This window comes from Rhopalosiphum padi, chromosome 1, assembly GCF_020882245.1.
Source record: "Rhopalosiphum padi isolate XX-2018 chromosome 1, ASM2088224v1, whole genome shotgun sequence".
Taxonomy (NCBI): domain Eukaryota; kingdom Metazoa; phylum Arthropoda; class Insecta; order Hemiptera; family Aphididae; genus Rhopalosiphum; species Rhopalosiphum padi.
In genome coordinates, this window is record NC_083597.1 from 19,623,856 (window position 1) to 19,650,877 (window position 27,022).

Below are 27,022 nucleotides of genomic sequence, written 5' to 3' on the forward strand. Positions count from 1 at the left end.
TTGTGTAAGTACACGGCGTCGTGTGTAATACATATGTATATTACTTTATAATAAATACTGTACATTATTATTATTATTATTATTACGACATATACGTCACGTTAGTATCATTATAATGTACCACATAGTTAACATTTCGACGGGTATTGTTGTGCTAGGAGACTAGTTTCAGTATACAGAGGAGGGAGAGTATCGAATTCATGACAACGGGTGATGGACCAACGTTATTCGGGCTCATTGTTTGAATAATTGACTACCAATATCTTTGTGCTGTGAGAAGGTATTATTATTATTATTATTGAATACATTTAACACAGAATACGTGTTTAAACAAATAACTATGATTTATGGGTTACGGGAGGATAAATAATAATATTATGATGTTGAAAACTTAATAAATACTATTATGTTCATTGTGGAGTCGTGATTGTTTTACAATAAATCGTCTTCACTACTTTAGGAACGATTTATTTCCCTCTGGCGAAAATACATAGTAACAACGAGAGACATTTTTTACCATTTTAGGTTAGGTTTTGTCTACGTATAATTTATGAGCGTTGTACTTTAGTACCATTAAACCTTTGAATTGTTTTAATTTTTTTTTATTTGAAATCAAATTGATTACTGGGACTCACTGAGAATATTCGTGTGAAGGCCCAGAAGTTATCTTTGTACATAGAAAATATTTTAAACTAAAATTTACACTTTGAGTTAAAAGTCAATAATTAAATTACACTAGTATTAGTATAAGAAATATTTAACATATATAATATATATACTTATTATATTTTTTTGTAATTACATTTTAATAATCAAATTTTATTATAAAAAATTCAACAATTATTTTCAGTGAGAGAAATATGATTTGTTCAAAAAGTAGTAGAGCTTTAATGTACCCATATTATTATTATATTATGAATGAAAATATGAACTTGATCATTGTTCTTTGTAAACATCGTGTGTTTATACGTACATGAGGTTTTTGTTTTTAAGCGTATAATACACATGACTTGGTTATGGTCGTTTCAGTTAAAGAACATTTTAATAGTGTACTCGATATTATTATAATTATAAAATATAATAATAATATAATGATATAGGCGCAGTCTTGAAATAATTTTGTTTAAGCATAGCATTATATACCATGTGTGTGTCGCGTATGTATTATTATTTAAGTAAATAATAAGATTATGATTAAATGCGTTTATTGTTGACGGGGCGAAAACAATAACTGTATTGTGTAAAATTGTAGTCGAACTGATGTACCGAATATACTCATTATATAATACTATAATAGTATGCGTCATATTATAGCCTCAATCCTTAAAAATAACAATAATAAAATTGTATACGGTCGTGGGGATATATTTTTTTTTATGAAAACTGATGAATCCAATAGCCGGGAAATATGAAAAGTAGGTATATTATATATATATATTGTATAGACCAACAGGTTTAGATTTCAAGAGAAAGCCGGAGAGAGTGGGCTACTATAAATATATATAAATTATATTATATACTAATCAGTCATTTTAATTATGAAAATATATACACGTGTGTATTGATTTGAGCTGTCGGGTTTTAATGCTTCATCGAGTTCATCGTAATAACCATCATAATCACCGTCTCGTCATCGTTCTCTGGGGAGCGCTATGTGTGTTTCATCAGAAGAATACAATATACAATATATATATATATATATATATATATAAATCAATCATACTGCTTCAGTGGCGGTGCAAGTGGTAAATCAGTGACAAACTGACCAACACCTATATTATATATGTGGCTAAATACTACTGCAGCCGGTGCTTTCTACACGTGTATTGTATACTATATACAACTCTGTATAATTTATATCTATATATAATATATTGTATATATATATATGAAGTATACGTGTGTGTGATACGTACGTTTTTAATAATTAAATGAAAGTAGTAAGCGTGTGCGTCCTTGGGAACTGGTTTCCGACCGGCAAAACAGGGAGTCCTACTGTATTTGTACATATATAGAATATATATTATATAGTAGTATTATAATATATATACTGCGGAGCTCGCGCGAGCACTCGAGATGAGATAACCACAAAGAATGTGGTTTTTTTTGTGCACATACACAACAATTTATTTTCCTGCCTAATCGTAAAAATTGATAGAGTTAATGCAAAATACCACCCCCCTCCTTATAACACTTACCATTTTTTCGGCGAACGCTTACTTGTAAATTATATTACTTGGCATAAATAATAATAATACGTGCATCGCGAATAATACTATGTGTATATAAAGTTATGTTATGTACATTATACATAATACATGCAATTGCAGGGGTCAGCAATCGTTGACGCCTTCACATTTAAAAATCAGAGGGGATTACATTGAGAATTGTGTGTACAGAATTCCCACCAAGTTTTTAAAAATGCAGATTCAAATGACACATGATAACTGTAAAAATATCATCAATTGATATCAGTAGTGAAATGGGGAAAGCAATCAAGAAATACAGAATTAAAAACTGATTTTTTTTTATGTCAAATACATATTAAACCTATATAACGAATAAGTATGTAAAAATTCCAATCTATTATGTAAAAGTCACAGTTAAACAATATTGTATCGATCTATATTGCACATATATAAATATTATATGCACTACAATACATATAATAGGGTGTAGTCAACATAATATTATAATACGAAAAACAGGGTCACCGAAGCGCCCCGAGGACAAAATGAAAGCGACATTGCTTGCTGAAATTAGCTAGTGGCAATATAATAATATTATTAGATATATATATATGGTATAAATTATTTGTGCAGCATGTTATATAGGTACCTTGATGCATTTAGACACGAGGCACCTATGAGAGTATGAGTTTTTTAACGAAAGGGTACGAGGTTGAGGACGAATGGATCGTGTAGTGACGGATATAAACATATCATTTATATAAAGGCTTCAACATGAAAGTACGTCGGATACGTGTTTTAATGATAAAAATATTTTTTTAGATCAAAAATAAATATAAAATATAAAGGAATTGCACGTCAAAAGTTCTGCGGTGGTCAAGTGCGGTAACGTAACATTATAGTAATAGGATATTTAATATTTTAATATAACTAATAATGAACGAGGTTCTATACAAAGTAATTCACCAAGCATACTTGTCATTTTTTTCTTTTAATAATGAATTTATTCAAATTCTTACTTTTTGTTATACCATTTTGTGATAATACTAACTTTTTTTATAAGAATCATCATTTTTCATATAAATTGTTAATAAGATAACTTTTTTAAACTTTGTATACTATAGAATCATATGGATTTGGAAGTTATATGGGGATTACATTTTAATTTGTAATAATTTCCAGATACTATGGATTCAAACGATTTAAAATCCAAATGGTTCAAACCTCTCCTCATTGCCTCAGCTATTGGTTTTATCGAATTAAAAAGAAGTTTACTTCTGCAAGACTCCTGAAGTTTAATTTATGATTTAAAAACTATAATAAATAATCACTTTAATAAAATATAATACTTTTTTTTTTTTTAATAACCACCTCCATGAAAAAATCCTGCGTGCAGACTTACATATTATAGTATATTTAATATAATCATTGGTATATATTTACATAGTAAACTTATAAAAATTAATACTATTATATTAACATCTCTATATTTTAAAAATAATAAATAATCATATTATTCTGTATTTCTTTGCAGTAGAGCTAAACGATATTATGAGCTATTGAATACTTATTCAATATGGTTGCTTATATGTGTTAGTATTTATTTACTAACCGACGATGGATAAACGTTAAAGTACGAAATTTCAAGTCCCAAGTATTTATTTATTATAGTACAGTTTATTCATGTATTAATTGGTGAATTCACAATTAGTGTGGACTTATTTTCTCAGTAAATACTACATACTAACGTCACTAAACAAATTTCCATTATAAAAATATGGGACCAATATGAAAAAAAATATGTGATTACTATATTTTTATATATAATAATATTACAATTATTTTAATCAGGACCGTTTTGAATAACATAATATTTAATTAACGCACATAATAATAATTTCAATCGGAAATTATGGGTCATAGTTTCAAAGCAACCACCGTAAAAAAAAAGATATTTTATTTAAAAAAAAAATCATAGTATTAGTGCTGTGTGTACTACTACATTGCCACATAGGTATATTGTGAGTATAAATATATATAAACTATGAGTCTCATTAAATTGATGAAAAAATTACTGTTAGACCTGTGACAACTCGCCGAGTTTACTTTTTGCTTAAGTCATTCGTGATTATTATAAGAACGTACCAAAAAATACAAAACAACTAATGACTATTATAATACATTCCTTCCGTTCGACCTAGTAACCAAATAAGACTAGTAAATCTCGTGTAAAAATATACATTACATATTATATTGTTGTCCCATTACGGTATAGATGGTATACATATTAATAATATACCATCGTGTCCGCAATACGTTTAACCTACTTAAAAAGCGGAAGGTATAATCGTGATCGTATGATGACGGTACACGATATTATATTTGTCACGGCGCGTACTCACAATCTTTGGAAAAAATCACCACACGTCCACACGTGTTTTAGATAAATGAAACACAAAAACAAATTTGACCGTTTGTTTCATGAATTACTTCGGTAATGAAAAAAATATATAAACGAGATAAGATCGACTATAAGACACGTTTTTTTATACACTTTTAGGCTCATAATAACAGCCACTGGACATTGCGTCACGTTAAAATACAATATAAATGTTAAATGGGACGTAAATAATTTAAGCATTATTTAATATCGTATGTAAGTCAGTACTTTAGAAAACTAATAGACATCGTATTATAGATGTTTACTAACTACAGCACTCTCTAAAAGACAAAACATGTTCGTTGTTATCTAAAAACAAGACTTTATAGGGTCAGTTTATTGGTTATAAATACTGCTGTATGTAACTGAAATTAAACAATAATTTTATATGTATACATAAACTATCAAATAAGTTATAAACCATTCTATTCGAAGATGGGTTTTGAGTAGGGGTGATGATTAGTTGAATAAAAATTAACAAGATTTTGTGCATAAATGCATTTAAATAAACTTATACATAAAGGTTTTTTCTGATTTTAAAGATATTCTCAATAACACTAAGAATTTCTACTCATGTTCACTAATCTACACAAAGATTCGGTAGGAAGCTTTTTAAGTTATTTTACTGTAAAAAATGTATATTTAAATATAATAAAACCAATAGCTTGATTCGCTCAGAATATAAAAGAAACAGTTGGTAACACCGATGGTAAAATGTTTTAAAACATTACACCTACTACATGATTTTTAAGTAATCTTTTTCAAAATATTTTAATTTAAACCGTTAAATACCAATATACACACAAGACGCAGCAGTAAGCATATTTTGAATTTTAAACATATGTATGCACAATTCACATTGTATGCTTTCTATACATTTATTTCAATTGAATATGGACTTATTAATAACTTATTGATACATGGCATCTTCAAATATAATTATTACAAACAATTCTTCGCGTGTAGGATCTTTTCTATACACAATGTAAATGCAAATATTATATAATCAAACGGCTCGACAACGACTAAAACCGAAACTCATCAGAGTAACGATCGATATTAATGAATCACCACCGAGTATAAAATTGCATAGCCATTTCGAATTTTCCAACAAAAAGACAATGGAAGAAGAGAATCACAATATTATCACATTAATTAAAAAAAATATATTAGAACTACTCGTTGTAAATTAAAAAAAAAAGAGAAAAATAGAAATGTGAATCCAAAGAACGACAGTCAAGAACAAATACCGTTTGTTTGCGGGGAAACGTAACTGGTATAAAACTACAAAGTATAAAGTATTAACATTGTTTAAAAATCGGTTAAAAAATAGCAATGTATGTATCCTGTATATTATAACTTGCTTCGTCGACCAATGCGGCGTGGAATTGGATAGTTCGCATGCTCTGCAACAGGTTGTGCACACGTAAAAACAAAACTGGTCTATTATCCCCCGTCGTCACTCGACGACTAGTCGCTTCTTTCACTGAACACCGGACGACCACAATGTCGAATACCTATTGTACATTTTATATATACATAATTATGTATGGACGACATATTTTGTGACATGTCTACGATACTATTCGTAAATAGTTATACATATAGTAGATTCTAAACATAACGATTAACGGCTATCGCCAAGTGGTTTAATATATTTATAATAGTATAATACTGTTTAAAATAACAATATAATACATAATATAATATCCTAAATCACAAATAGCGAATATAATATATCACCGATTATGGATGAGGAAAAAACTGTGAGATCTGAATGATCACACATAGAGGACTAACGACTGTGTTTAAATTGTTACTATAGATGTATACGTTATTGTTGTTATACGGACCACTAATCACGATAACGGCGAAGGCAAGCACACTATTATTACAATATAACATTGACGAAAAGGCGAGGCGGTCTTGGGCGCAGGTAAAAAAAAAAAAAAAAAAACAGACCAAATCTTTTTTTGTCAGAGAACAACAATCTCAACAACCAACCGATCGACCTATCTGTATCTATATGGAACATTTTCTTCGTTTTATTTATATTCAGAAGCAACGAAAACGTATTTTACTTAACCGACAAAATTAACAAACATAACGCATAAATTTGTACTGAATAGCAGGTAGGTATGTATATGTGATTTGGAAAGCATCACGTGGTAAATTTGTTCGATTTTAATCTGCAAATCGCAATAATTTGTCATCGCGGTTACATATTATATAATTGAATAAATTATTTATCACTGTTCATTATTTTATTTTAATCAACAATAACAATGCACAAATTATCTAATATAGCAATTTACATAGGTAGTTAAAAACTATTCGTAATCGAATCATGGAAACTATACAATATAATATGGATTATACTCCAGAGTCTATAGGGAACAAAGCTGTCTGCCACAGGCGTAAATTAATTTAGGCTCATGAAATACTCGGATTGTTTACTATATAGCACAACTGCACAAGTATATTGTTCCAAGTAATTTCGAGGAGGGCACACTAGAAGGCCATTATGTGCCTGAACGCATATCTATGTACTTATTTTACAAAAATGGATAATATTTCAATGTTGACGATTTTCAAAAGTACGCTGCTGTGCGTATAAATATTTACAGTTTACACTGACAGTGACGATATCGTCTATTTCGATTATACATCGTAAGTATTTACCCATATGGTTAAGTATATTGCGAGTAAACGTCATTATATTATTACATATTAGATATATTATATACAATATTCGTGACGTTGATTTGGTGCCAAAGAAATCGTGTACCTATTGGTTAGGTATCGTGTATTCGTCGACCAACACAGGCATACTGAGTGTATTACGCATACGATTAGGATGAATTCCAAGAAATTTGTCCTTACCACGCGTGAAATATCGCGTATATTATCCTCGAAAACGATCGATTATATAAATCACGCGCGTTCACCCTTAAAACATTTATTATAGGTAAGTTATAACGCGACCCCAAACGATAGGATCAATATATACATACACATAAAGGTATAATTCGTCCGAGAGCATTAATACACACAGATTCAAGTGCCCCACGGTGAATGAAGAATAATATAACAACACACAATGATATACGATGAAGTCTTCTTTATGTATAGTATAAACCTGTTCGTATGTATTTTTTTGACGGGGTGTAATTAATTTACTACCCTCGGGCCTCGGGCCTATCGACGGCTAACACCAGGTGTATAATATACGTGTTATCCAAACGTATATATTATTATTACAATGTGCTCGGATGGGGTGTTACTAGGATTCGGTCGGATTTAAGATATCACCTTAACTATTAGGTCGTATATCGTACATAACATCCAAAAGCATCTGTACATATAATATTATAATAAATATGAGTAGTATATTATCGCCAACATTACTTCATTCGGCATTTGGGTTCTATTACGAAAGAAATGTAAATTCGGAAATGTACGTAAATCACAGTTACGTATGTCATCCCGTTCTCCTACGCTCAATTATATCTATTAAAATATGGCACGTAACAATAATTTACAGCAGTTATATTATGAGACGATGCAATCATTATTTCATTGTAACAAGTAAAACCTTAATACGTAAACATAAATTTATTATTATTATTGATTAACGAAAAAATTTAAGAAGTTAGATAATAATACTAATAAATTTAGATACAAAAATTCAAAACCTATGATGACATACATAAAAAAAACGGTATGATAAATTATAAAATTAATATTGATTATTCAATACGAAATATTGGTAAATAAATATAACGTAAGCGATCCAAATAACTATCATAACAGTTTATAAAGATATTTAGAAGAAAGCTTCGATAAAATCCAACAATAGTTAAAAAGATGTTTTATAATATAGGATCAAGTTCACTTTTATGAACCACAGAAATTTTGTGCTATAATCAATTATTAAATATATATTCTATAATTTAGGAGCTGAATTCATTATCATTATGATTACACCACACAGTCAAAATACAACATCGAACAAAAATGTGTGTACGTATAGACTTATAAGCTTCAAGACACTGCACATACTTTTTAAAACAGACTAGCCCGGACTCAAGCATCCCAGCCATTGCACATATAGGTACATATATGTACATAACTGTACTTCTCGGAAACACGTGTAAGGGAGACGACAATTATTACGGCGAAGACAACTCTGGGCGAGGTATATACCTGATCAGTGTGGTTGGCGGGGGGCGGAAGCGGTTGTTGTTGATGCTGTTGCTGTTGTTGGTGTTGTTGGTGTTGATGCTGCTGCTGCTGGTGTTGCTGTTGTTGATGTTGTTGTTGTTGTTGTTGTTGTTGTTGTTGTTGTTGTTGCTGCTGCTGCTGCTGAGGCAACGGCAACGGCGGCGATACGCGTTCTCCGTATTCCCTGTGGTCCATATCCACGCTACAAGACGTCTCCGACCCGTTATAGCATCCTCGGGGGTCGAGGAATACACCGGACGCGCACAAACGCTCAATTTTGGATACAAAAACGAAACGGTTTTATGTTTAAAAATATGATACAGGTATGAAAACGACGGTTACGGTCGCGCACGACCAAACGACTAGACGGACGCACTCGTCGTACAGATAGAGGTGTATACGCCGAAGGAGACAGAGATGTGATCAGATATAAAAAAAAGAACAAACGATAGCAACGAAACGTAAACGCAAAAACACGCCGGCGGCGTACTCGTCGGTTTTTTTTAAATTTCCTAAACACACGATGGTAGTGACGGCGACAGCCGACGTCCGATCCGGTGGCTGAACGGTTACGGAATGCGGCGCGCACAGCAACAGGTACGCGCACACACGCACACGTTCACGGCGGGAACACACACACACACGACAGTGGTTACGACTTACGAGGAGGCTAAGACGGCGGTGACTGCGTTTAAGTACGGACAGTACTGCGCGTGCGTAAGACGGTATCACGCACGTTAGTAAACGCGTACCACACAATAATGAATAATGATATTATAAATTAAATTGTATTACCGTATTGTACGAAATCCGCTTTCGGCTACATTACAATGAATTATTATGTACGAAATATTATAATATTCGAGTAAGAAACAAAATATGCACACTGCAATGGAAGTTCGAGTTTTGCTTATGGTGTGTGCGTTTGTGAGCTAGTGTGGTGTTTCGGGGAAAACCTCCAACATTTCGGTCAAAAACGTGCAAATTGGATTATTATTTTAAAATTTTCGGAAGCGGACCAAATGGTTCTGAAATTGGAAATTTCAATGGATAATTTTCTGGGAAAAAATACATTTTTATACATATTATTTTGAAGTATTGCGGTAGTGATGAAAAAAAAAGCGGGCAGGTAAGTATACGTGCGTATCGTCAGATTTCCAACGGGGAAGGAAGACGGCGGCGCGACGGGGGAGACGTGTACCGACCGTTGGGCGGGGGATGCGGCCGGAGTCAGTGACTGCGTGCCGCCGATACCCCCCACTACTGGGTTTGACGGGTGCGCGCGCGCTCTCGCCGGACAACGCGCGTACCACAGGGTCCGGTTCCGCCGTGAAGGTTGTCTGCGTGAACATTCAAGGTCTTTCGCTGTAGCTCGCTCCGCCCCACGCTGTCCGGGGAGCGAGGAATGCGGTGCCGCGGCACCACTTCCCGACCGCGATGACGACGCGTGCACGGCGACGATGTTATATTATTATAGGTACCTGCACGGTGCACTTGCTTGCCTACTACTACGACGAATGACGACGGTCCATTAAGCGCTCGGCCCGAACAGACATTAACGACGATCACGAAATAATAACAATAATAATGTGAGCACCCGTCCGCCTCGACCCATCGACGGGGTATTACGTCAGTTTTCTATACAATATTATTACACAGACTCCGGTCCTCTGGCTATCGTTGTTATTGTTCTTCTTTTTTATAATTTTTCTTCCGAATAGCGGTAGTATACTCATCGTAACATCTTCGTTCGTCCCCCCTCCCCATAGCCATAAACGAAAAACTTTCGGAAAACCATACAGACAAAAAAAAATACAACGAACTAGTCGTTTGTTCCTCGATGAGTATTATGATATATACCTAAAAAATGTATATACACGTTCACGGACCACAGTGATTAGGTTAGAAAAATGATAAGAGATTACAACCTATATAATATAGGGATAATAGTAATAGTGTGTGTAAGCAGAACTATCCACTTAGTTTTATATTAAAATATATCTAAAATCTAAATATTAAACTAATCGGACAATTGGTTTTATCTAATCAAGAGTGTATGATATAAGAATAAGAAACAAAAGACTAACTCACGAGAGATGCTGGGTTTTCGGTTTTGATTGGAAACAGTTATTATGTAACTGACCACAGGGTTTATATAAGTAATAATATGTATCTATTACTCTTCGAATGCGCATTCAGACACAATTTATACCAAGGAAAATTACATACCCTGCCATAATAGTCAGCAACGAGACGCGTATGTAAGACGTCTTAGTCCGGATCAGTGTAAAGCTACAAATGACATGTCGTAACGTACATTTTTAACTATACAGATGACTTCTAAGTTCTAATGAATTCGATTATATATTAAAATATACTTATGTATGTATATTGATTCACATGACAGATGAACGACATTGGTTTTACACCCCTCATTGTAAGGTTACGATGTTGGTAAATCATTTTTTTACAGGTAAAAGAGTCACACGTGGACCCCAGGTGATCATGGTTGTAAATTATACCTGGCGTTGAATTTTACTAAATATTTTAACGGGTTTTGAAGTCCATTTTGGAATGGTATAAATCTAACTTGGCTACTGCAAATACGAGCAGTCATGTAATACGAAATTCATGAATGTAGGTTGTTTACGGGTATATACTACGAGTAAGGTACTACGTATAAAAACCTATAAACAAATTACCACCCTCAGGCTTATATTATATATATCGGACCGCCAACATTATTCGATGTAACATTATAATTTTTTTGTTTGTAATGTATATATTGCATGATATGAGTATTGATTTCACCCGTTATAGACACGAAGTTCTTCGACTGGAAAAATCAACTTGATTATGCCATTATTTACGGGTGTTGGATAAAAGAAACGTACACGCTGGATCATATTATACGAAGTCGTTACGATACCAGAGTGGTAACTATAGTGTACACCGGGAACCGGGATTCGTAAACGTTTATGACGAAAAAAATTGCAAAAGTATTATGTTATTTTGCAATTTATATTCCTATTTAAGACATGCATTATTTTTTTCACCTATTCATTACACGAACAAGTCGTCACAGTTATCATGTATTAATTTTATTATAATTATTATACCTACAAGTTGAATTAAAGTATAAAAGACTTAAACATAAATTACTAGAGTTATTTATTATCGGAAATATAAATGTGCATTGTGCAGAATAATTTATTTATTTTTTAAGCAGAATAAAAATAAAAATTACGTAAATTCTATTTTAAATACCAACAAAAACATTGCAAGTAAGTGCTAGCAGCATTGGCAATGGATTATACATTTTAAACCACTTTTATAGCAGTATATATAAACCGGTTACTCGCCACTTTTTACATATACAAAATAAAAATAACAACTTCAACGTTAAACTGTTGGTCTGATGATTCTATATATTTAAATTTTTAACGATAGTTTGAACGACAAATTAAAAATTTATGATTTATAAGTGATAACAGAACATATTACATTGTTTATATTGTTTTAATGAATTTCTGAAAAAATATTAACAACAACCAAGTCTATTGTCTAACATTATGGAACAATCAATACATTTATTTTAAACATTTTCAAATCTATAATCATTAACTAGATAAATTAACCCACGTATTATTAGAAAGTTAATACATTATAATTATTCCAAAATTATTTGTAAGTTTAATAAATAAGTATCCACTACAATTTTTTTTTTTTAGTGACACTAGTATCAAGCGTGTGTGTGTGGGTTGTGAAGGTGAATAATTTGATATGACCAATATTTTTGGTTCAGAATTATTCCTGATTCTATTCATGCAATATGTTATTATAGGAATACTATACTGTGATTGGTAATAATATAATATAATATTATTTTTGATTCTTTGTCGTAAATAAGTAGTGAGATAAATCAGTGGCAGCGCCAAGATTTTTTTTGGTAAGGCCAATGGGAAGCCAGCAATTATAAGGTAAGGCCTCAAAAATATTAAAAATGAGTATATTATTATGTCTAAGGTTAAGCCAGTGGTAGGGCTAGGCATTTTCAAATGGGGGCCATGGCCCTACTTTGCACGCCACTGAGATAAATAGTATATATTATGTATTCATCATAAATTATTTTTATACAACTAAAATAAACGCCTGGAAACATGCGATATACATCGCATTAGTGTACATAGTATTGCGTACACATAAAACAATCGGGCGGGTGTAAGTGTTTTAGATTCTGAACGGAGTGAAGAATGTATTGATTTTACAATGTATTTTTTTATTTTTTTTTTGTCTGTCATCACGGTTTGGAGTAGAAATATTGCTATGATTTTTGTCTTTAGCCCTTCTTTGAAAAGGAAAATTCATCTAGTTGGTATTTGGGGGGGGGGGAGGGGGAGTCAAAAGTAAATTTCCAGTAGTTTTTAAAAGCGTCAGGAAAAACGAGAATTTTTACGCATAACCACTTTTCCACAAAATCGATTTTTTGATTTTACTGTAACTTAAAAACAAATCATTGTAAATGTTTGAAATTTTCACAAAATGGTTATTTTAGTGTTATCTATTTACGATTAAATTTTCAAAATATTTAGAACTTTTTTAAATTATTTATAGGTTATTGAAATTTTTTCATGAAATGCTGATAAAAAAATTTGGCTTTCAAAAAATCTTTAAAATGTAATACAAGGTTTATTATAAGTTGTACATATCGCAGTAAAAAAAAATCACAATTTTTGTTTATAAGCATTTAAAGTTCAAAGGTTTACGAAACATATCAAAATCGCGAAAATTTGCAAGGATTTTTGAAGTTAAAAATTCGTGAAATTTTAATGATTTATACGTTATACCTAAGGTTAAAAAACCCAACACAAGGTTCGCTATAACTTTTTCTTCAAATAACTGTAAAAAAATTCTAGCGTCAATGTAGAAAAAATGTTATGAGCGTATGAAATTAAATTTTTAAAATAACGATAATTACAATTTAAATCTAACTAATAATATAATATATCCTAAAAATTATCCTAGACTGACAAATCATCTTCGTTCAGAAGCGTTTTTCGTATACAATGATACCCGTCATTGTATTCAAATTTAACACATTCATTATAGTGATCTACTCTCCATCTCTACTATACAGCAGAGCGATACCCACTTGCCCACCCTTTTTTACTTTTGTTGTATAAAAGAAACAATAAAAAAAATGAAGTATTTTTTATAATTATTACCTTAATAGTTAATACATAATACCACTCTAATTTTAGGCATTAACTTTAAAAATCTAAGATCCACCGTGAATGTTACATTGAAATTAAGTACAACAATTAGCTTTGTTTCTCTTTTTTATAAAAGTTGATTTAATTTAAACTAATATTATAACACGCGTGACTTAAATTCGAATATAAAAGTTTATTTTGTATAATATACAATATACGTTGAACTATTTACATAACATTTTATACACAACTTTGTAGTTACTACGCCGCTATACTAATATTTAATGTATGTATACAATATACATCCTAAATCCTAATAATAGATTAATGAATATCAATATAAAAGTCGTTATATTTATTCAAGTTTCTGGATCATTGAATATTTATTATATATAATAATAATTCTTTATTAACGGAATAAATTCCAATTACAAATATTCTATGAAATACAGTAATTGTTGAGTATAATGAAAATTAAAATATGTATAATATATTAAATAAAAATATATATAACAATATAACTATAATTTATCAACAAATGGTAATAAAAAGAAGAATAGAAATAAAAAAAAATAAAAAAAGAATTACAATTTCATTTAAACTAATAATAAATCAGTTGTCTAATATCAAGTTTATTCAATAATTATATAGCATAGGTCCAGCAGGTATTGTTAAATAATAAAAGTGGTGCAAATTATCAAAATTCTTCAATATTTTTTAAAAGTATAGTTTAACTTATTAGGAGAAAGTCAAGAAAAATGTATTAAGCAAGTATACACGAACATACAGACTTAATGAAAATAATTAAATAAAAAATTATTGTTTTTTTTTTAACTTTTTTACCAAAACATTACATTAAAATATAAAATACTTGTATAATCCTTGTCCATGTAAGTCTTTTTAGAAAAACATTTTTATGATAACACAATTATTTCAGGAGATGTCGCAAATACTACGAGATATTCTGTATAGCTTTAATTGCATAAAAATTGTTTAAGGAGAGCTTGCTAAGATTTGGGAGACATTCATTATTAAATTGAAACTATTGTTGACCATTTATAAAATATAAATTAATATATTAGTATATTTTAGTATACAAATAATATTTTAATTTAATTATATTCTAAGTGTTTTGAAACTAAATCACTAATTTTATTTGTATGTGTTAATCCTCAAGATATAACATAATTATTTCATATATTGTTGATGCAGCATCTATGGCAAACTTAATTTGTTTATCTTTAATAACTTTGACAGATTTGAGTATTTAATTTATAGATAATGACATGTTAATACACATTTTCGTATTTAGAATTAACCAATTGTGAAAATGGGAAACTTTTATGTTGTTAAATGGGTAATTCATGTTAGCATTTCTAGAATATTAAAAAACGACTATTGGCTTAGAATACTAAACGCAATAGCAGATATTTCATAACATTTTATTAAAAAAACATAAAATATTAAATCGTTTTAAAAAGTTAATGATAATGTTTTCGAAAAATAAATAAACGTCAGTCGTATAAAACATTTGTTAAAACTTTAAAAGTGTAAAAGAAAAAATAATTAAGGTGCTTAGTATTATACATCATTACATGATACACATTTACACAGCAATGTATATCAAATAAAACAAAACTGACCTTTTTGCGCCTATGTCTTCTACTAGACGATGATACAGAGTCCCTTCTACTTCGTTTTCGACTAGATGAACACACAGATGGGGGCGGAACAGAATTAAAAGGTTGACTTGTGCTTGGCCAAATGAGTTTTTTAAACAACCCCATTGCGAATTTGTATTTAACTATATTCACTGACAATAACCATTTCGACAATTATTATTATAAGACTCAAGGAATACTCAACAATGTCTCATACGTATACAGAACTTAATGCGAATTGCAGCACTAGTCTGGTCAGACTGAATTCACGAAGCCCCATGAAAATGATATGCACTAACTAATAACATGTCATTTTATTCCCTCGGGTACAATGACATAACTGAGAGGCGTATTCGCTATATAACAGACAGCCATCAATCCAATTAGGTTAATGTTACATTATACACGCAAAATGTCAAAACAGCCATGCGATAACGTAATTTACATGTATGTGGGCTAGCAGAGTACTTACTATTTCCTCCACAGGCTCTTCGAACATTTCTGACCCTTCCTCGTGTTCTCCGTCGGGCCGTTGCTGGCATTCCGTGAACGATGGAGGCGGTGTCGACGACCGGCTTGAACTTTTACTCCTATTAAAAATAATATAAAAGTATTAAAAATATTAGAAAATTATATTATATTCAATCATGATAAAAAATAAAATATTTCGTTTAAGAAATAATACAACAGCAATACTTATTATAAAGAAATTATGAATTAACGAGGCTAGAAAAAAAAAAAATTATTATTGTATAAATAAGAAGGTAGTTAAAATATAAACCTATACTAATAATAACATACTATACTATACATAATATATTTTTGATTAAATATTTATTTATTTCACTGTTAAACCAGTGTTTCTCAACATTTATTATTTTATACGCCCGACGACCATTCATTTTAGAATAAATTGATGAGATTTCTTTTTTGGTTATAACTTACAGATACTGGAAACGTAGAATCGTAAAAATAAATAAATATGTATACACATTTTTTTTTTATTAAATTAAATACTAGTATTGTCTTTCTGTTCAGTGGTAGCTTTTTTAGTGTTAAATGATTTAAGTTTTATCTCTGTTTAAATAAAATTAAACTAAAAACATTCAAATTAATATAACAGCCACCACATAGTATATAAAATATATTCTTTGATATTATAATACTTGTATTTGTTTTACTGTGTTTAATTTCTAGTTTATACCTAAATAATAAAAATTACGAATGTTACAAATGTAATTGTTTTTATTTTTTTACGCATATTTTGTTTGAGCGGAAAAAAATAATATTAAATATAACATAATAATATTAATAATAAATAAAAATTATAGAATTTATTAGTATTATATATTTATACATAATAAGTACGCATCTGTTACGGATTACAAAATGCATACAATTTATTAGTCTAGTCACAGTGACGTGTTCACTGGCTCACTGTTCAATCTCCAGTGATTTTTTTATACTACTTACTACATTCTTTTAACCATACACTGGTTGTTAATTATTTTTTTTGTTTAAATTCGTTGCTCACATAAAATAATGTGGGAAAATGTTGTGTAATTAATTATTTAAATAAAAATTTTTGAAAATTAAATTTGTTTACATTTAAAATGAAATGCATAATGTGTATAATATAATTACGATATGTCTATGTATACATCGTTATATAGCGATAGTTATCGTTATAGATATTTTTTATCTGAATTAATAACTCTTCTGGTTTAAAAAATAAAACGTATATAATATATATAGTCTTTACCGAGTACTGATAAAAGTTTCACTGATTTAAAAAAGCTGAATATGGAAATAACCGTGATAAAACAAAATCATGTATAAAGCTATAAATTTATATAAAATAACTACTTGTTAAAAGCTAATAAAAAATGTATATATAATATAATATTATGTAGGTATACGTTTAAATATATTCGCACAGTCTAATAATTATATATTATAATATAATACATTATACTCGAATACGTGATAACAGGGGGTCCTCCAATAATTATATATATTATGACTTAATGAGAGTATATTAAATAATAGAAAGAAGTAATGCCTAATATTAAATGTAAAACAACACGTACCCACATAATATGTTTCCAAAGCTATACGAGAATGTGATTTTATAGTATTTTGTATATGTGTTAATAACAAATACAATTTAAACAAATTGTACTTGTATTTAATACATTGGTAACAAAATATGACATGACGTCGTAATTTACTACACAGTACACAATCATAAAAAATTACTTATTCTTAAATCACATATTATTATTGTGCTTATGTACAGATTCCTTGATCAAATAATTATATCGGCTTTTAATTTATAACATTATTTTAGTATTTTGTACCCTACTTAATTTATTTTAAGTTTTACATATAGGTAACGTCGTAATCGCGTAAAATGTTATCATCAAATAAATATGACAGCTAGATTACCTCATTTACTGAACAAAGCCCATTAATGTTTGCTAAATAAATATGTAATGAGTACACAACGAAAATAAAAATAAGATGATATCAACAGAGTCGTTCCGTAGTGGGGGGGGTGCAAGGGCCTGTGCCCAGGGCTCAAATTTTAAAGTGCGACAAAAAGTTAGGTTAGTTAATGGAGGGGAGCGAATATTTTTAATTTTGCTCCCGGCGCCAAATTATTACAGCACGGCTCTGGGTATCAACTAGTTAAAATGTCTACAAATTTTTCTTTTGGAATAATATCACATACATCTATATTATATAGTAGGTACTCATTTCTTGTTTCTTAAACTATTGAAGTATAGTAAATTGTTCAATTTTTTAAGACGTGATAGGTTAAACGAAAATTGACTGTGAATATAAAGACATGTAAAATGTATTATTCTTAAAATATATTGAAATAATTAAGTGGAAGACCAAGTTTATACTTAAAAAGCTCATTGTATATATGCGTTATATATAATGTATATTTTGTATAAAATAAATCACACTTAAAGTTGATGAAACTTCTACCTCATCGTTTGAATTTATAGGTATATCTAAATAGGTTCATAAACTGTAGATCGTCTGATAACTGCAGTATTTTTATAGAGAAAAAATGACCATAAAATTCTAACGAATCGACTACAGTAAGTAGGTATAATATATAGAAATAAAATAGGAATAGAAATAAAAAAAATAATAAAACATTAATAAGGTATAGACGTATAGCCGTATAGGTATCCATTTAAAAGAAGAAACGAATAATAAACGATCATGACCATTAGGACTGCATGTCATGTACATATATTATACAAGACGACGTAGGCTGTATCTGAGCTTTGGCGTTTACGATTATTATACACCACCGACGAAGAAACCTTACGTCCCCACCTGCAATGGTGATAACACTTCGTATTATACGAGTGTATAAAATACACGCCACCGGTGACCAGCCCTGCAGTATTGTATTGCACCGTATATACATACGTATAGTATAGTGCGCAAGACTGATGCAAGAGGGCTAGGTGTGGACTTTCGTCTTATATAATTATACGCTTACTTCGGGTAATCCAGCAAGTGGCACGCGCACATTTTACGATAGATCAACAATGCCGTCGCACAGTCCGGGGCCGCCAACAATTGCCTGGGAACAACAGAGGCTGTCGTGTCCACGACACTGGAACACCGTTGTGGTCTCCTCGTCCTGCCGCGAACCGGGACAGATCCGTGTCGGCAGTCAACAGTACTAAATTGCCACGAAAACGACGGTGACACGGATCGCCTCTTGACGCGATTGTAGGCGAACGACATAGCGAATGTAATAACGCGATCGATACGATAATGAAATATTAAGACTATAACCGTTATTGGATCATATGCTGATTATTCAACTCAGTTCATTACGGGTTTCTGATCATTTCTTTCCGCCGACGAACTTTAATTGGTTGACCGTTGACCAACCATCTGAGCCGAATGCACCACGCGTGTGAACAAATTTTCGATCGTTTTAATATTATTACATTAATATGAAGTATGTTATATGCAAGCGGAAACGATGACGACGTCAATTCAAAAACAATAATAATATTACGTAATCGAGGGGGGCACAATTTATAGATCGCGACGCGGTTTTGGGACCACGCGTACTGTTGCACGAGGAGTTGTAGTAATAGCAAATGAAAGCCGACGACCGACGTAGGCAGTAGTACTATGGTTGGTGTTATAGTAATGCAAGCAGTCGACTCGATATAATACATGTATACATTATTAAAACGCGACACTGCTGAGTAAATATTTACGCCGTTGGAGTAGTTTAAATTTTTTTAAGAGTGTTTTATCTATTATGCGCAAACCGAAGAATAATCTTAAAAAATAAGTTTTATAGAGTCAAATATGAAATAATAACATAATAATAAAAATGATGCGTATTATAACGATATGATAGAATAATATAGCACTCAACTATGCGACACTGCGACCCGCAGTTTTGCGTGTAAACCGAATGAACGGAGACGCGCGACTGTCAAATGTATAGCGTTTATTAATAGTCGTTCCAGCGAGAGCGTCTCCAGGATTTTGGCCGGGTTGCCAAACGGACACGAACAAACCAAATGAAAAGAACAATGGATCTTTTGTGGACGTAAAAAAACACACATTGACATACGATTAAAGTGTATAGTAAATATGTAGTATATATTTATTTAATTTGTACTGTACGAGATGGCGACAAATCTGTTTGACTTCGACCCTTGACCGAAATCAAATTCAAATATCAAATAACATTCTGAACCGTTTGGAATGTAGATTACTACCTAAATCACTTTCAGCGACAAACAGAATATAAACGTAATAATTCTTAACTGTCAAATCAACATAAATTATAATATGCTACAAAATCTAACAGGCAAAAAAATATATTATATCTATTATAATATATTTTAATATTATAACTATTAAATAGATATTTACATTAGAGAATTCTTATTATAATCTTAATTGGTAATTTATAATACTAAAATAATGACAATGATACATTATTAAAATGAAAAAAAAGTTGTAAATATACTTAAATTTAATTAATTTACGATAAAAAAATACTATAATAAAGAAATTGTGGATGTTGATAGACGCAAATAGTATTTGAAATTAGGAGAGGGGAGACCAGGTAAGACTAATACTGAACTCTTACGAGGCTTTTTTGGTACCATAAAACCCTGAAAAATGTTTTCGCTACCCTCAAATGAGTATTAAAATTACAAATTATACATTAAATCATTCACATCCATTTTATTTAATCCCCCATGTATTTATACCTTTGTGAATGGTAGTAGAAAATTGGAAAATTTTATTTTAAATGATATCAGACAATAAGTATAATAATATGAATAGAAGTTGATTTTTTCATCACTTTCACAAATTTGTTAAGATAAAAATGTATGATATATAAGTTCTTGTTTCAAACATCAAACACCTAATCAAATTCATTACCAAATGATTGAACATGTAGAATAGAATAAAAAATGATTTTCCTTCAAAATTACACAATTTATTAAAATAAAAATAGTTTTGTTAAATTTAATAATAAAAGTAATACAAAATATAATTAGATAAGTTAGGAAAATTCCTATGGTAAGAAGCATTAAGATATCAAATAATATTTTATAACCAAATGCTACACCACTATACAACTACCATAAGTAAATATAAAATTATCTTTGGCCTTTCATTTTATAACCAAACTTTAAACTGTTTACATTGAGAAAACCTTACATATAACATTTTTTTTAACAGTTTTTATAAATTACCAATACTGGTTAAATCATTAAAACAAACAATATATAAATACTAATAATTTAAATATTGAAAAAAGTAAATGTATGTCACAAAATTAATCATTCCTTACTAAATTGTTGAATTTACCTAACTGAGTAATTTGATTTTAAAATGATAAATGGGTAAATCAGTTTTGATATAATGTGAAGATAGAGACAAGATATTTTGTGCTGACATTCTCTTTAATATTTTGTCATTATGGAAAAAAAATAAATCATAACAAGAACTCATAATTTTATATTTATAAATATTTGAACAAACTGAAATTTATTAAAAAAAATAATTCTGTTTTTATTGTTGGTTTTTTCTTATGTATAGTTCATATTTTTGTTTGAGCTGACTTAGATTCATTATAATATATTACAATGGTATATAAACAATGTGATACCACTATATCCGCTGGATACTGATAATTTTTATTTGGTTACAAATATTTGTAAGGTAAGACAATAAACAAGATATATAAATTGAGAAACACTTGTTTTTTTATAAATCATAGATTCATAGACACTATTATTAGTTGCTTATTATAACTGAAATATAGTATTTATTACTTGTAAATGGGTTCCATGTGAAGTTATACTAATGTGATAAACAAAAATGGCAGTAGTGTGTGAATATGTTCAAATTTGCTTTTGCCTTTGATTCCATTAAAACATAACACAAATACCTAATATTTAAAATTGTACTTTCTTCTAGATTAAACCGATTAACCATTTTAAGCATTGATCAATAGTATTTTTCATAAAGTAAAAATAACCATCTCATCCACCATTTATACCACACTGCTTAGAGCAATGATTACCAACTGTAGTGTAATTCTCCAGGTATGTTGTGTACTTGTTGTAATTTTGTGTGTTAGATATATTTCAGAATATAATTTTACAGTATTTTGGGGATTTTGGTTATTAGTAATTTACGTTTATTGTAATTATCCAGATAAATTTTACAATGCATCTTTAATAAAAATGTAAAAGTGTATTTATTTTTATATATGTGTGTTGTAAAAATCCATAAAAGGACCAAATTTGCTGTCGAGTAAAAAAATATTAGAAATCTCTGGCATAGACTCTAGAGAAACAAATACACATATGGTAACAATTTTTAAATGATTCTGGCTTCAACACTCACCATACTCATAGGCGGACATTTAGTTGAATTTTTAGAGGGCTATAACAATCCAATGTAAATTGACCTCGCACCCCTTCACTTTACATTGTATTATTATAGACCCCCTAAAAATTAAATTAAATGTCCGCCTATGACCATATTATTTATATAATTATTACATAACCATGTACAGTATGTACATCCTACATCATCATGACTAAATCAAATAACAGTAGGTATCTTGTTAATATCACAATGAAAAACACTCCACTATACAAGAATTAATTTATACAAGTTTAAAATTAAGTAAATTATAAATTGGTATATACCTACATTGAACACAATGAATTGGTAATTTTATTTAATTTATTAAGTCTACAGGAAAAAATTGTAACCATAAAAAATATAATGGATTTATTTAATTAGTAAAATAATCTAAAATCTATGATGAACTATAATTATACTTTAGTATAATAGGTATTTACCTACATTGAACATAATGAATTAATAATTTAGTTTAATTTATTGAGTTTCAGGAAAAAATTATTACTATAAAAAATTTAATGAGTTTATTTAATTAGTAAAATAATCTAAAATCTTTAATGAACTATAATTATACTCTATTTAGATTAAGAATGTAATACTGTGCAAAAATCAGCTTATATTTTTGTTGGTCAGACAATGTTTATCGAACAAATTACTATCAATACCTGAATATCTTCTTAGTTTGAATAGAATAGGTATATTGTAGGTAAAAACGTAATTTGAAATTTTGTTATGAAGTTATGAATATGAATAAAAAGAAATATTTTAATCTATTGATTTTTAAATTCTTCAAAATTTTTCACAAATACCTAGATTATTAAATAGTTATAATTTCAATGATAAATTATACAAGGTTATAATTAAATCAATGCATGTAAAAATAATACTTATATAAAGGTAATCATAAATGCCCATTTAAGTATAATTGATATAATATATTATAAATTTATATTTATCTCTACAATTATAATTAAAATCTATAAGATAACATCCTTGTTATTGACATGCATAATGAATAGTGATATACAAATAATTGTTATCAACGAGAAAACAATAAAACAATATATCATTCATATTGATATTATTCTTTATTCTTTGTCCATTTAGGTCAATTAATGCCAATATAAATTAGAGGCCATCACGTCATTTTAAACTACTGACAAATGATATTTACTATGTTAGTTGTCAATATTATTCTTATTAGGTTCATGGTAAACATATATTTGTTTTTATTTTATATAAGGTTTTTTGATTTTAGTATTATTATTATTATTATTATTATTTATTATATCACGAATCCATTGGTTTGCAATTTAATAATTTATCTACATTTATATATAAATATAAATAGAACAATTATAGGGATAGACATTTTTTTATTAAAGCAACTAAATTTAATCTAAATAATTACATTATGTTTAAAAAAAATATAAATAAAAAAGGTAGTCAATTTAACTTGGTAAAAATAAGTTAGTTGAATGAAAAGAAATATAAAAAAGAATGTTTATAGGAGATTCATTAATAGAAAACGACTATGATTTTACAACAAATGACAAATTATTAAATAAACATAAAATAAATCTAGAAACGTACTAATTTACTAACCCAGATTTTACTGACTATTTTACCTATTTTATTTTTATAAACATCACTCTAAATTATCAATTCCTGTATTAATATTATACACTACATAAAAAACCAAAATAATATTATAATTTAATATAACTCACTTGTTGTCCGAGATCTTCTTTCCACCTACGCTTTCTTCTTGGTCGTCCGAATCAATGTAATGCATTTCTTCGTTCTTAACCATAATTACTACTTATATATGTTTCCGTTCGCGTAAAATATGATATTTTTATTTATATAACCCGTATGGCCCACACAACGAAACGGAATGATTACTAAGACTACCGTTCAATAATCTTGAACGAACGACGATGATAGTCCATGTTTCATTATGTCCTACTTACGTGTTTCGGTAAAACGATAAACGACACTACGAAAATGAAATGAACGCAACACGGTTTTAACAACAAACTCGTCAGTCAAAATAAATGCCCCTATCATATCACGCAAATTAAAACGAAATGTTTCTAAACTCGAATAAACGATGCGAACAATAACAATATTGATACCTACGCCACCCACAATATATAATAATTAATAATATTATGATTTGTTATTATATTAAAACGAAACCACTATTCGGATACGGCCGTACATGTAAACAAAACAAGATCACACTATCTCGTATTCTCGTGTCTCATAATATTATCTCAGAACATTCACGTTTTAATGCTCTTAACAGGGGTCAAAGAGATCGCAGTAGATTTGATAACCTTACAGCGGTATCTTAAATAATGTTACCACTGAATAAATTTCCATTCTGTGATGTTACCGCATCACAGATATGTATAATAAACTAGATTGCTAACTGCTGCATCCTATCAATGTGTTTAGTTGAAGCAGACAGCAGCCATTTAATTCGAGGCCTATGGGCTTTATCACGGCCTTAGATTTGTTTGATAAGGAAGCCGATAAAAAAAATAAATAATTAAATTATAAAACAAATTTTTATTGCACGTTATTTTTCTTATTTAAACAAATTTTGTATCTAAATATCAATAACAATTTTTAACATAGTTTATTCAGATAGGTTAACAATTTTTACATGTTATAAAATAAAATGGTTTTACTGAGTTTCTGTCGTTTACTAGCAGTTTTCATAATCGAGGATGTTATTATTTTACTGTAAGAATATAATCTCACGTTAAGATAGGTTCTGGTTACTTTGTTTATAATATCGATTTTGTGAGGTCTTGCCAATAAATCTGTTGAATTCCAGCAAGCATCACATTTTGGAAATAGCGTGGTGTCTGTCGCCAGTGAGTTTTGGACATTTATCATAATTTTTAAATCCATATTTTTAATAAACATTTGTTTTTTATCCACCATAATGGTTTTAAATAATGTTTCTGTCAATTTAACAATTTTGTATACCCCATAAGAAGCATACTTCAAACCGCCTCTGTTTTTCATAATTGTAAAATATTTTGGTGTGGTATTATTTTGATAAACGTGATCATTTTCAATGTATGGATCTGTAATAGCTTCAATACAACCATCACATTTCAAAGTTGGGATTAGTTTTTTAACAATATATCCACTTATGTAATATAATATATTTTCAATAGTGATGCTATTAAAATCTAATTTATTGTACTGTTCTGCTAACAATGAAATATCAAATTCATTTTCTAAATTTTGTTCTGGTGCTTTATATTTCCATTTGATTGAAAAAAGAGAATCTTCATGAGGTGACATCAGTGTACAGTTTCCTGAGCTAAGTCTTATTGAAGTGTGCAATAAAGTACTTTTTAGAGCATGTTTGAATTGCAAACAGGTAGGATTATTATTATGACCCAATCGACCTCTCATAAATCCAAAAAAAATTTCTATTGCATCTTGGCTTAATTTGTATGTCAGAATAAATTTAAAATGTTGATTTATTAACAAATCCTTTGCTATAGCTATAGTAGATTTTATGGATGCAGCAAAACCTAATATGAATGTTTTTCTTTTACTTTTCCACAGATCTTGCCCAGTAGCTGTCTTCAGTGAATACAAATAGTCAATATTATTTTTCATTTTTGTTTCTAAGTATTGAATATTTTGTTTATTAATTGGTTGTTTAAAGCCTTTTGCATATGGGTTTCTGGAATTCAAGAAATCAAAAATCTCATCTACAACCCTGATGAATCTTATTGTTGCATCACAATTTTCAAAATCTTTTGAGGTCTTGGATAGAAATTGTAGAGAGTCTGCGACGGAACTGCTAAGTGTTTGAACTGCTAACTTTACCTTCATACTATTGCTTTTCCAATTTATATGTGAAGAGTTTATCTTGTTTGCCAATTTAAAGCCCATGTCGTTTTGCAGTTCAAATAATTTATGAATATATCTCCATTCAATAAGACTGTTGTTTGAATCTTTAAATACTCCTAGTGTTCCCAAAGCATTCCTAGCTAATTTAACATTATGGCATGCATCAGGTGTGAAATAAACATTAGCTTTAGTTGAAGTTATCGAAAAATCAGACTTGATAAAATCAAAAGGTTGGTCTAGATCACATCCTAGAGTTTTAAAAGTTGAAGAATTAGCATATGCTCCATCACAGGTGACTGCCACAACATTAATCCCAAATTTATCACATTGGGTAATAGCAATCCTAATTAATTGAGCTTGTACATTTGATTTAATTTTATCTACAAACCAATACCCAATTGGCCATTTCCATTTTTGTTTTAAGCTAGACAACATAAAAACTAAAACCTCCGT

At 29.5% G+C, this 27,022-nt stretch overlaps 1 protein-coding gene across 4 annotated transcripts in view; it reads right to left on the bottom strand.

The window, feature by feature from the left end:
- Positions 1 to 24,919, bottom strand: part of LOC132924557 (tight junction protein ZO-2) — a 40,575-nt gene extending 15,656 nt beyond the window's left edge. The window contains exons 1-2 of one of the 4 annotated variants that reach the window (XM_060988954.1): positions 24,412 to 24,919; positions 16,200 to 16,317 (exon numbers count right to left, since the gene is read on the bottom strand). In XM_060988954.1, the coding sequence (XP_060844937.1) occupies positions 16,200 to 16,317; positions 24,412 to 24,494 (201 nt within the window). In that variant the 5' untranslated portion in view covers positions 24,495 to 24,919. Of the gene's footprint in view, positions 1 to 8,835; positions 10,352 to 15,709; positions 15,958 to 16,199; positions 16,318 to 19,253; positions 20,020 to 24,411 lie in introns of those variants that run through there. The other 3 variants (XM_060988938.1, XM_060988962.1, XM_060988945.1) reach the window with 3 other exon arrangements.
- Between the last annotated feature and the right edge of the window lie 2,103 nt (positions 24,920 to 27,022).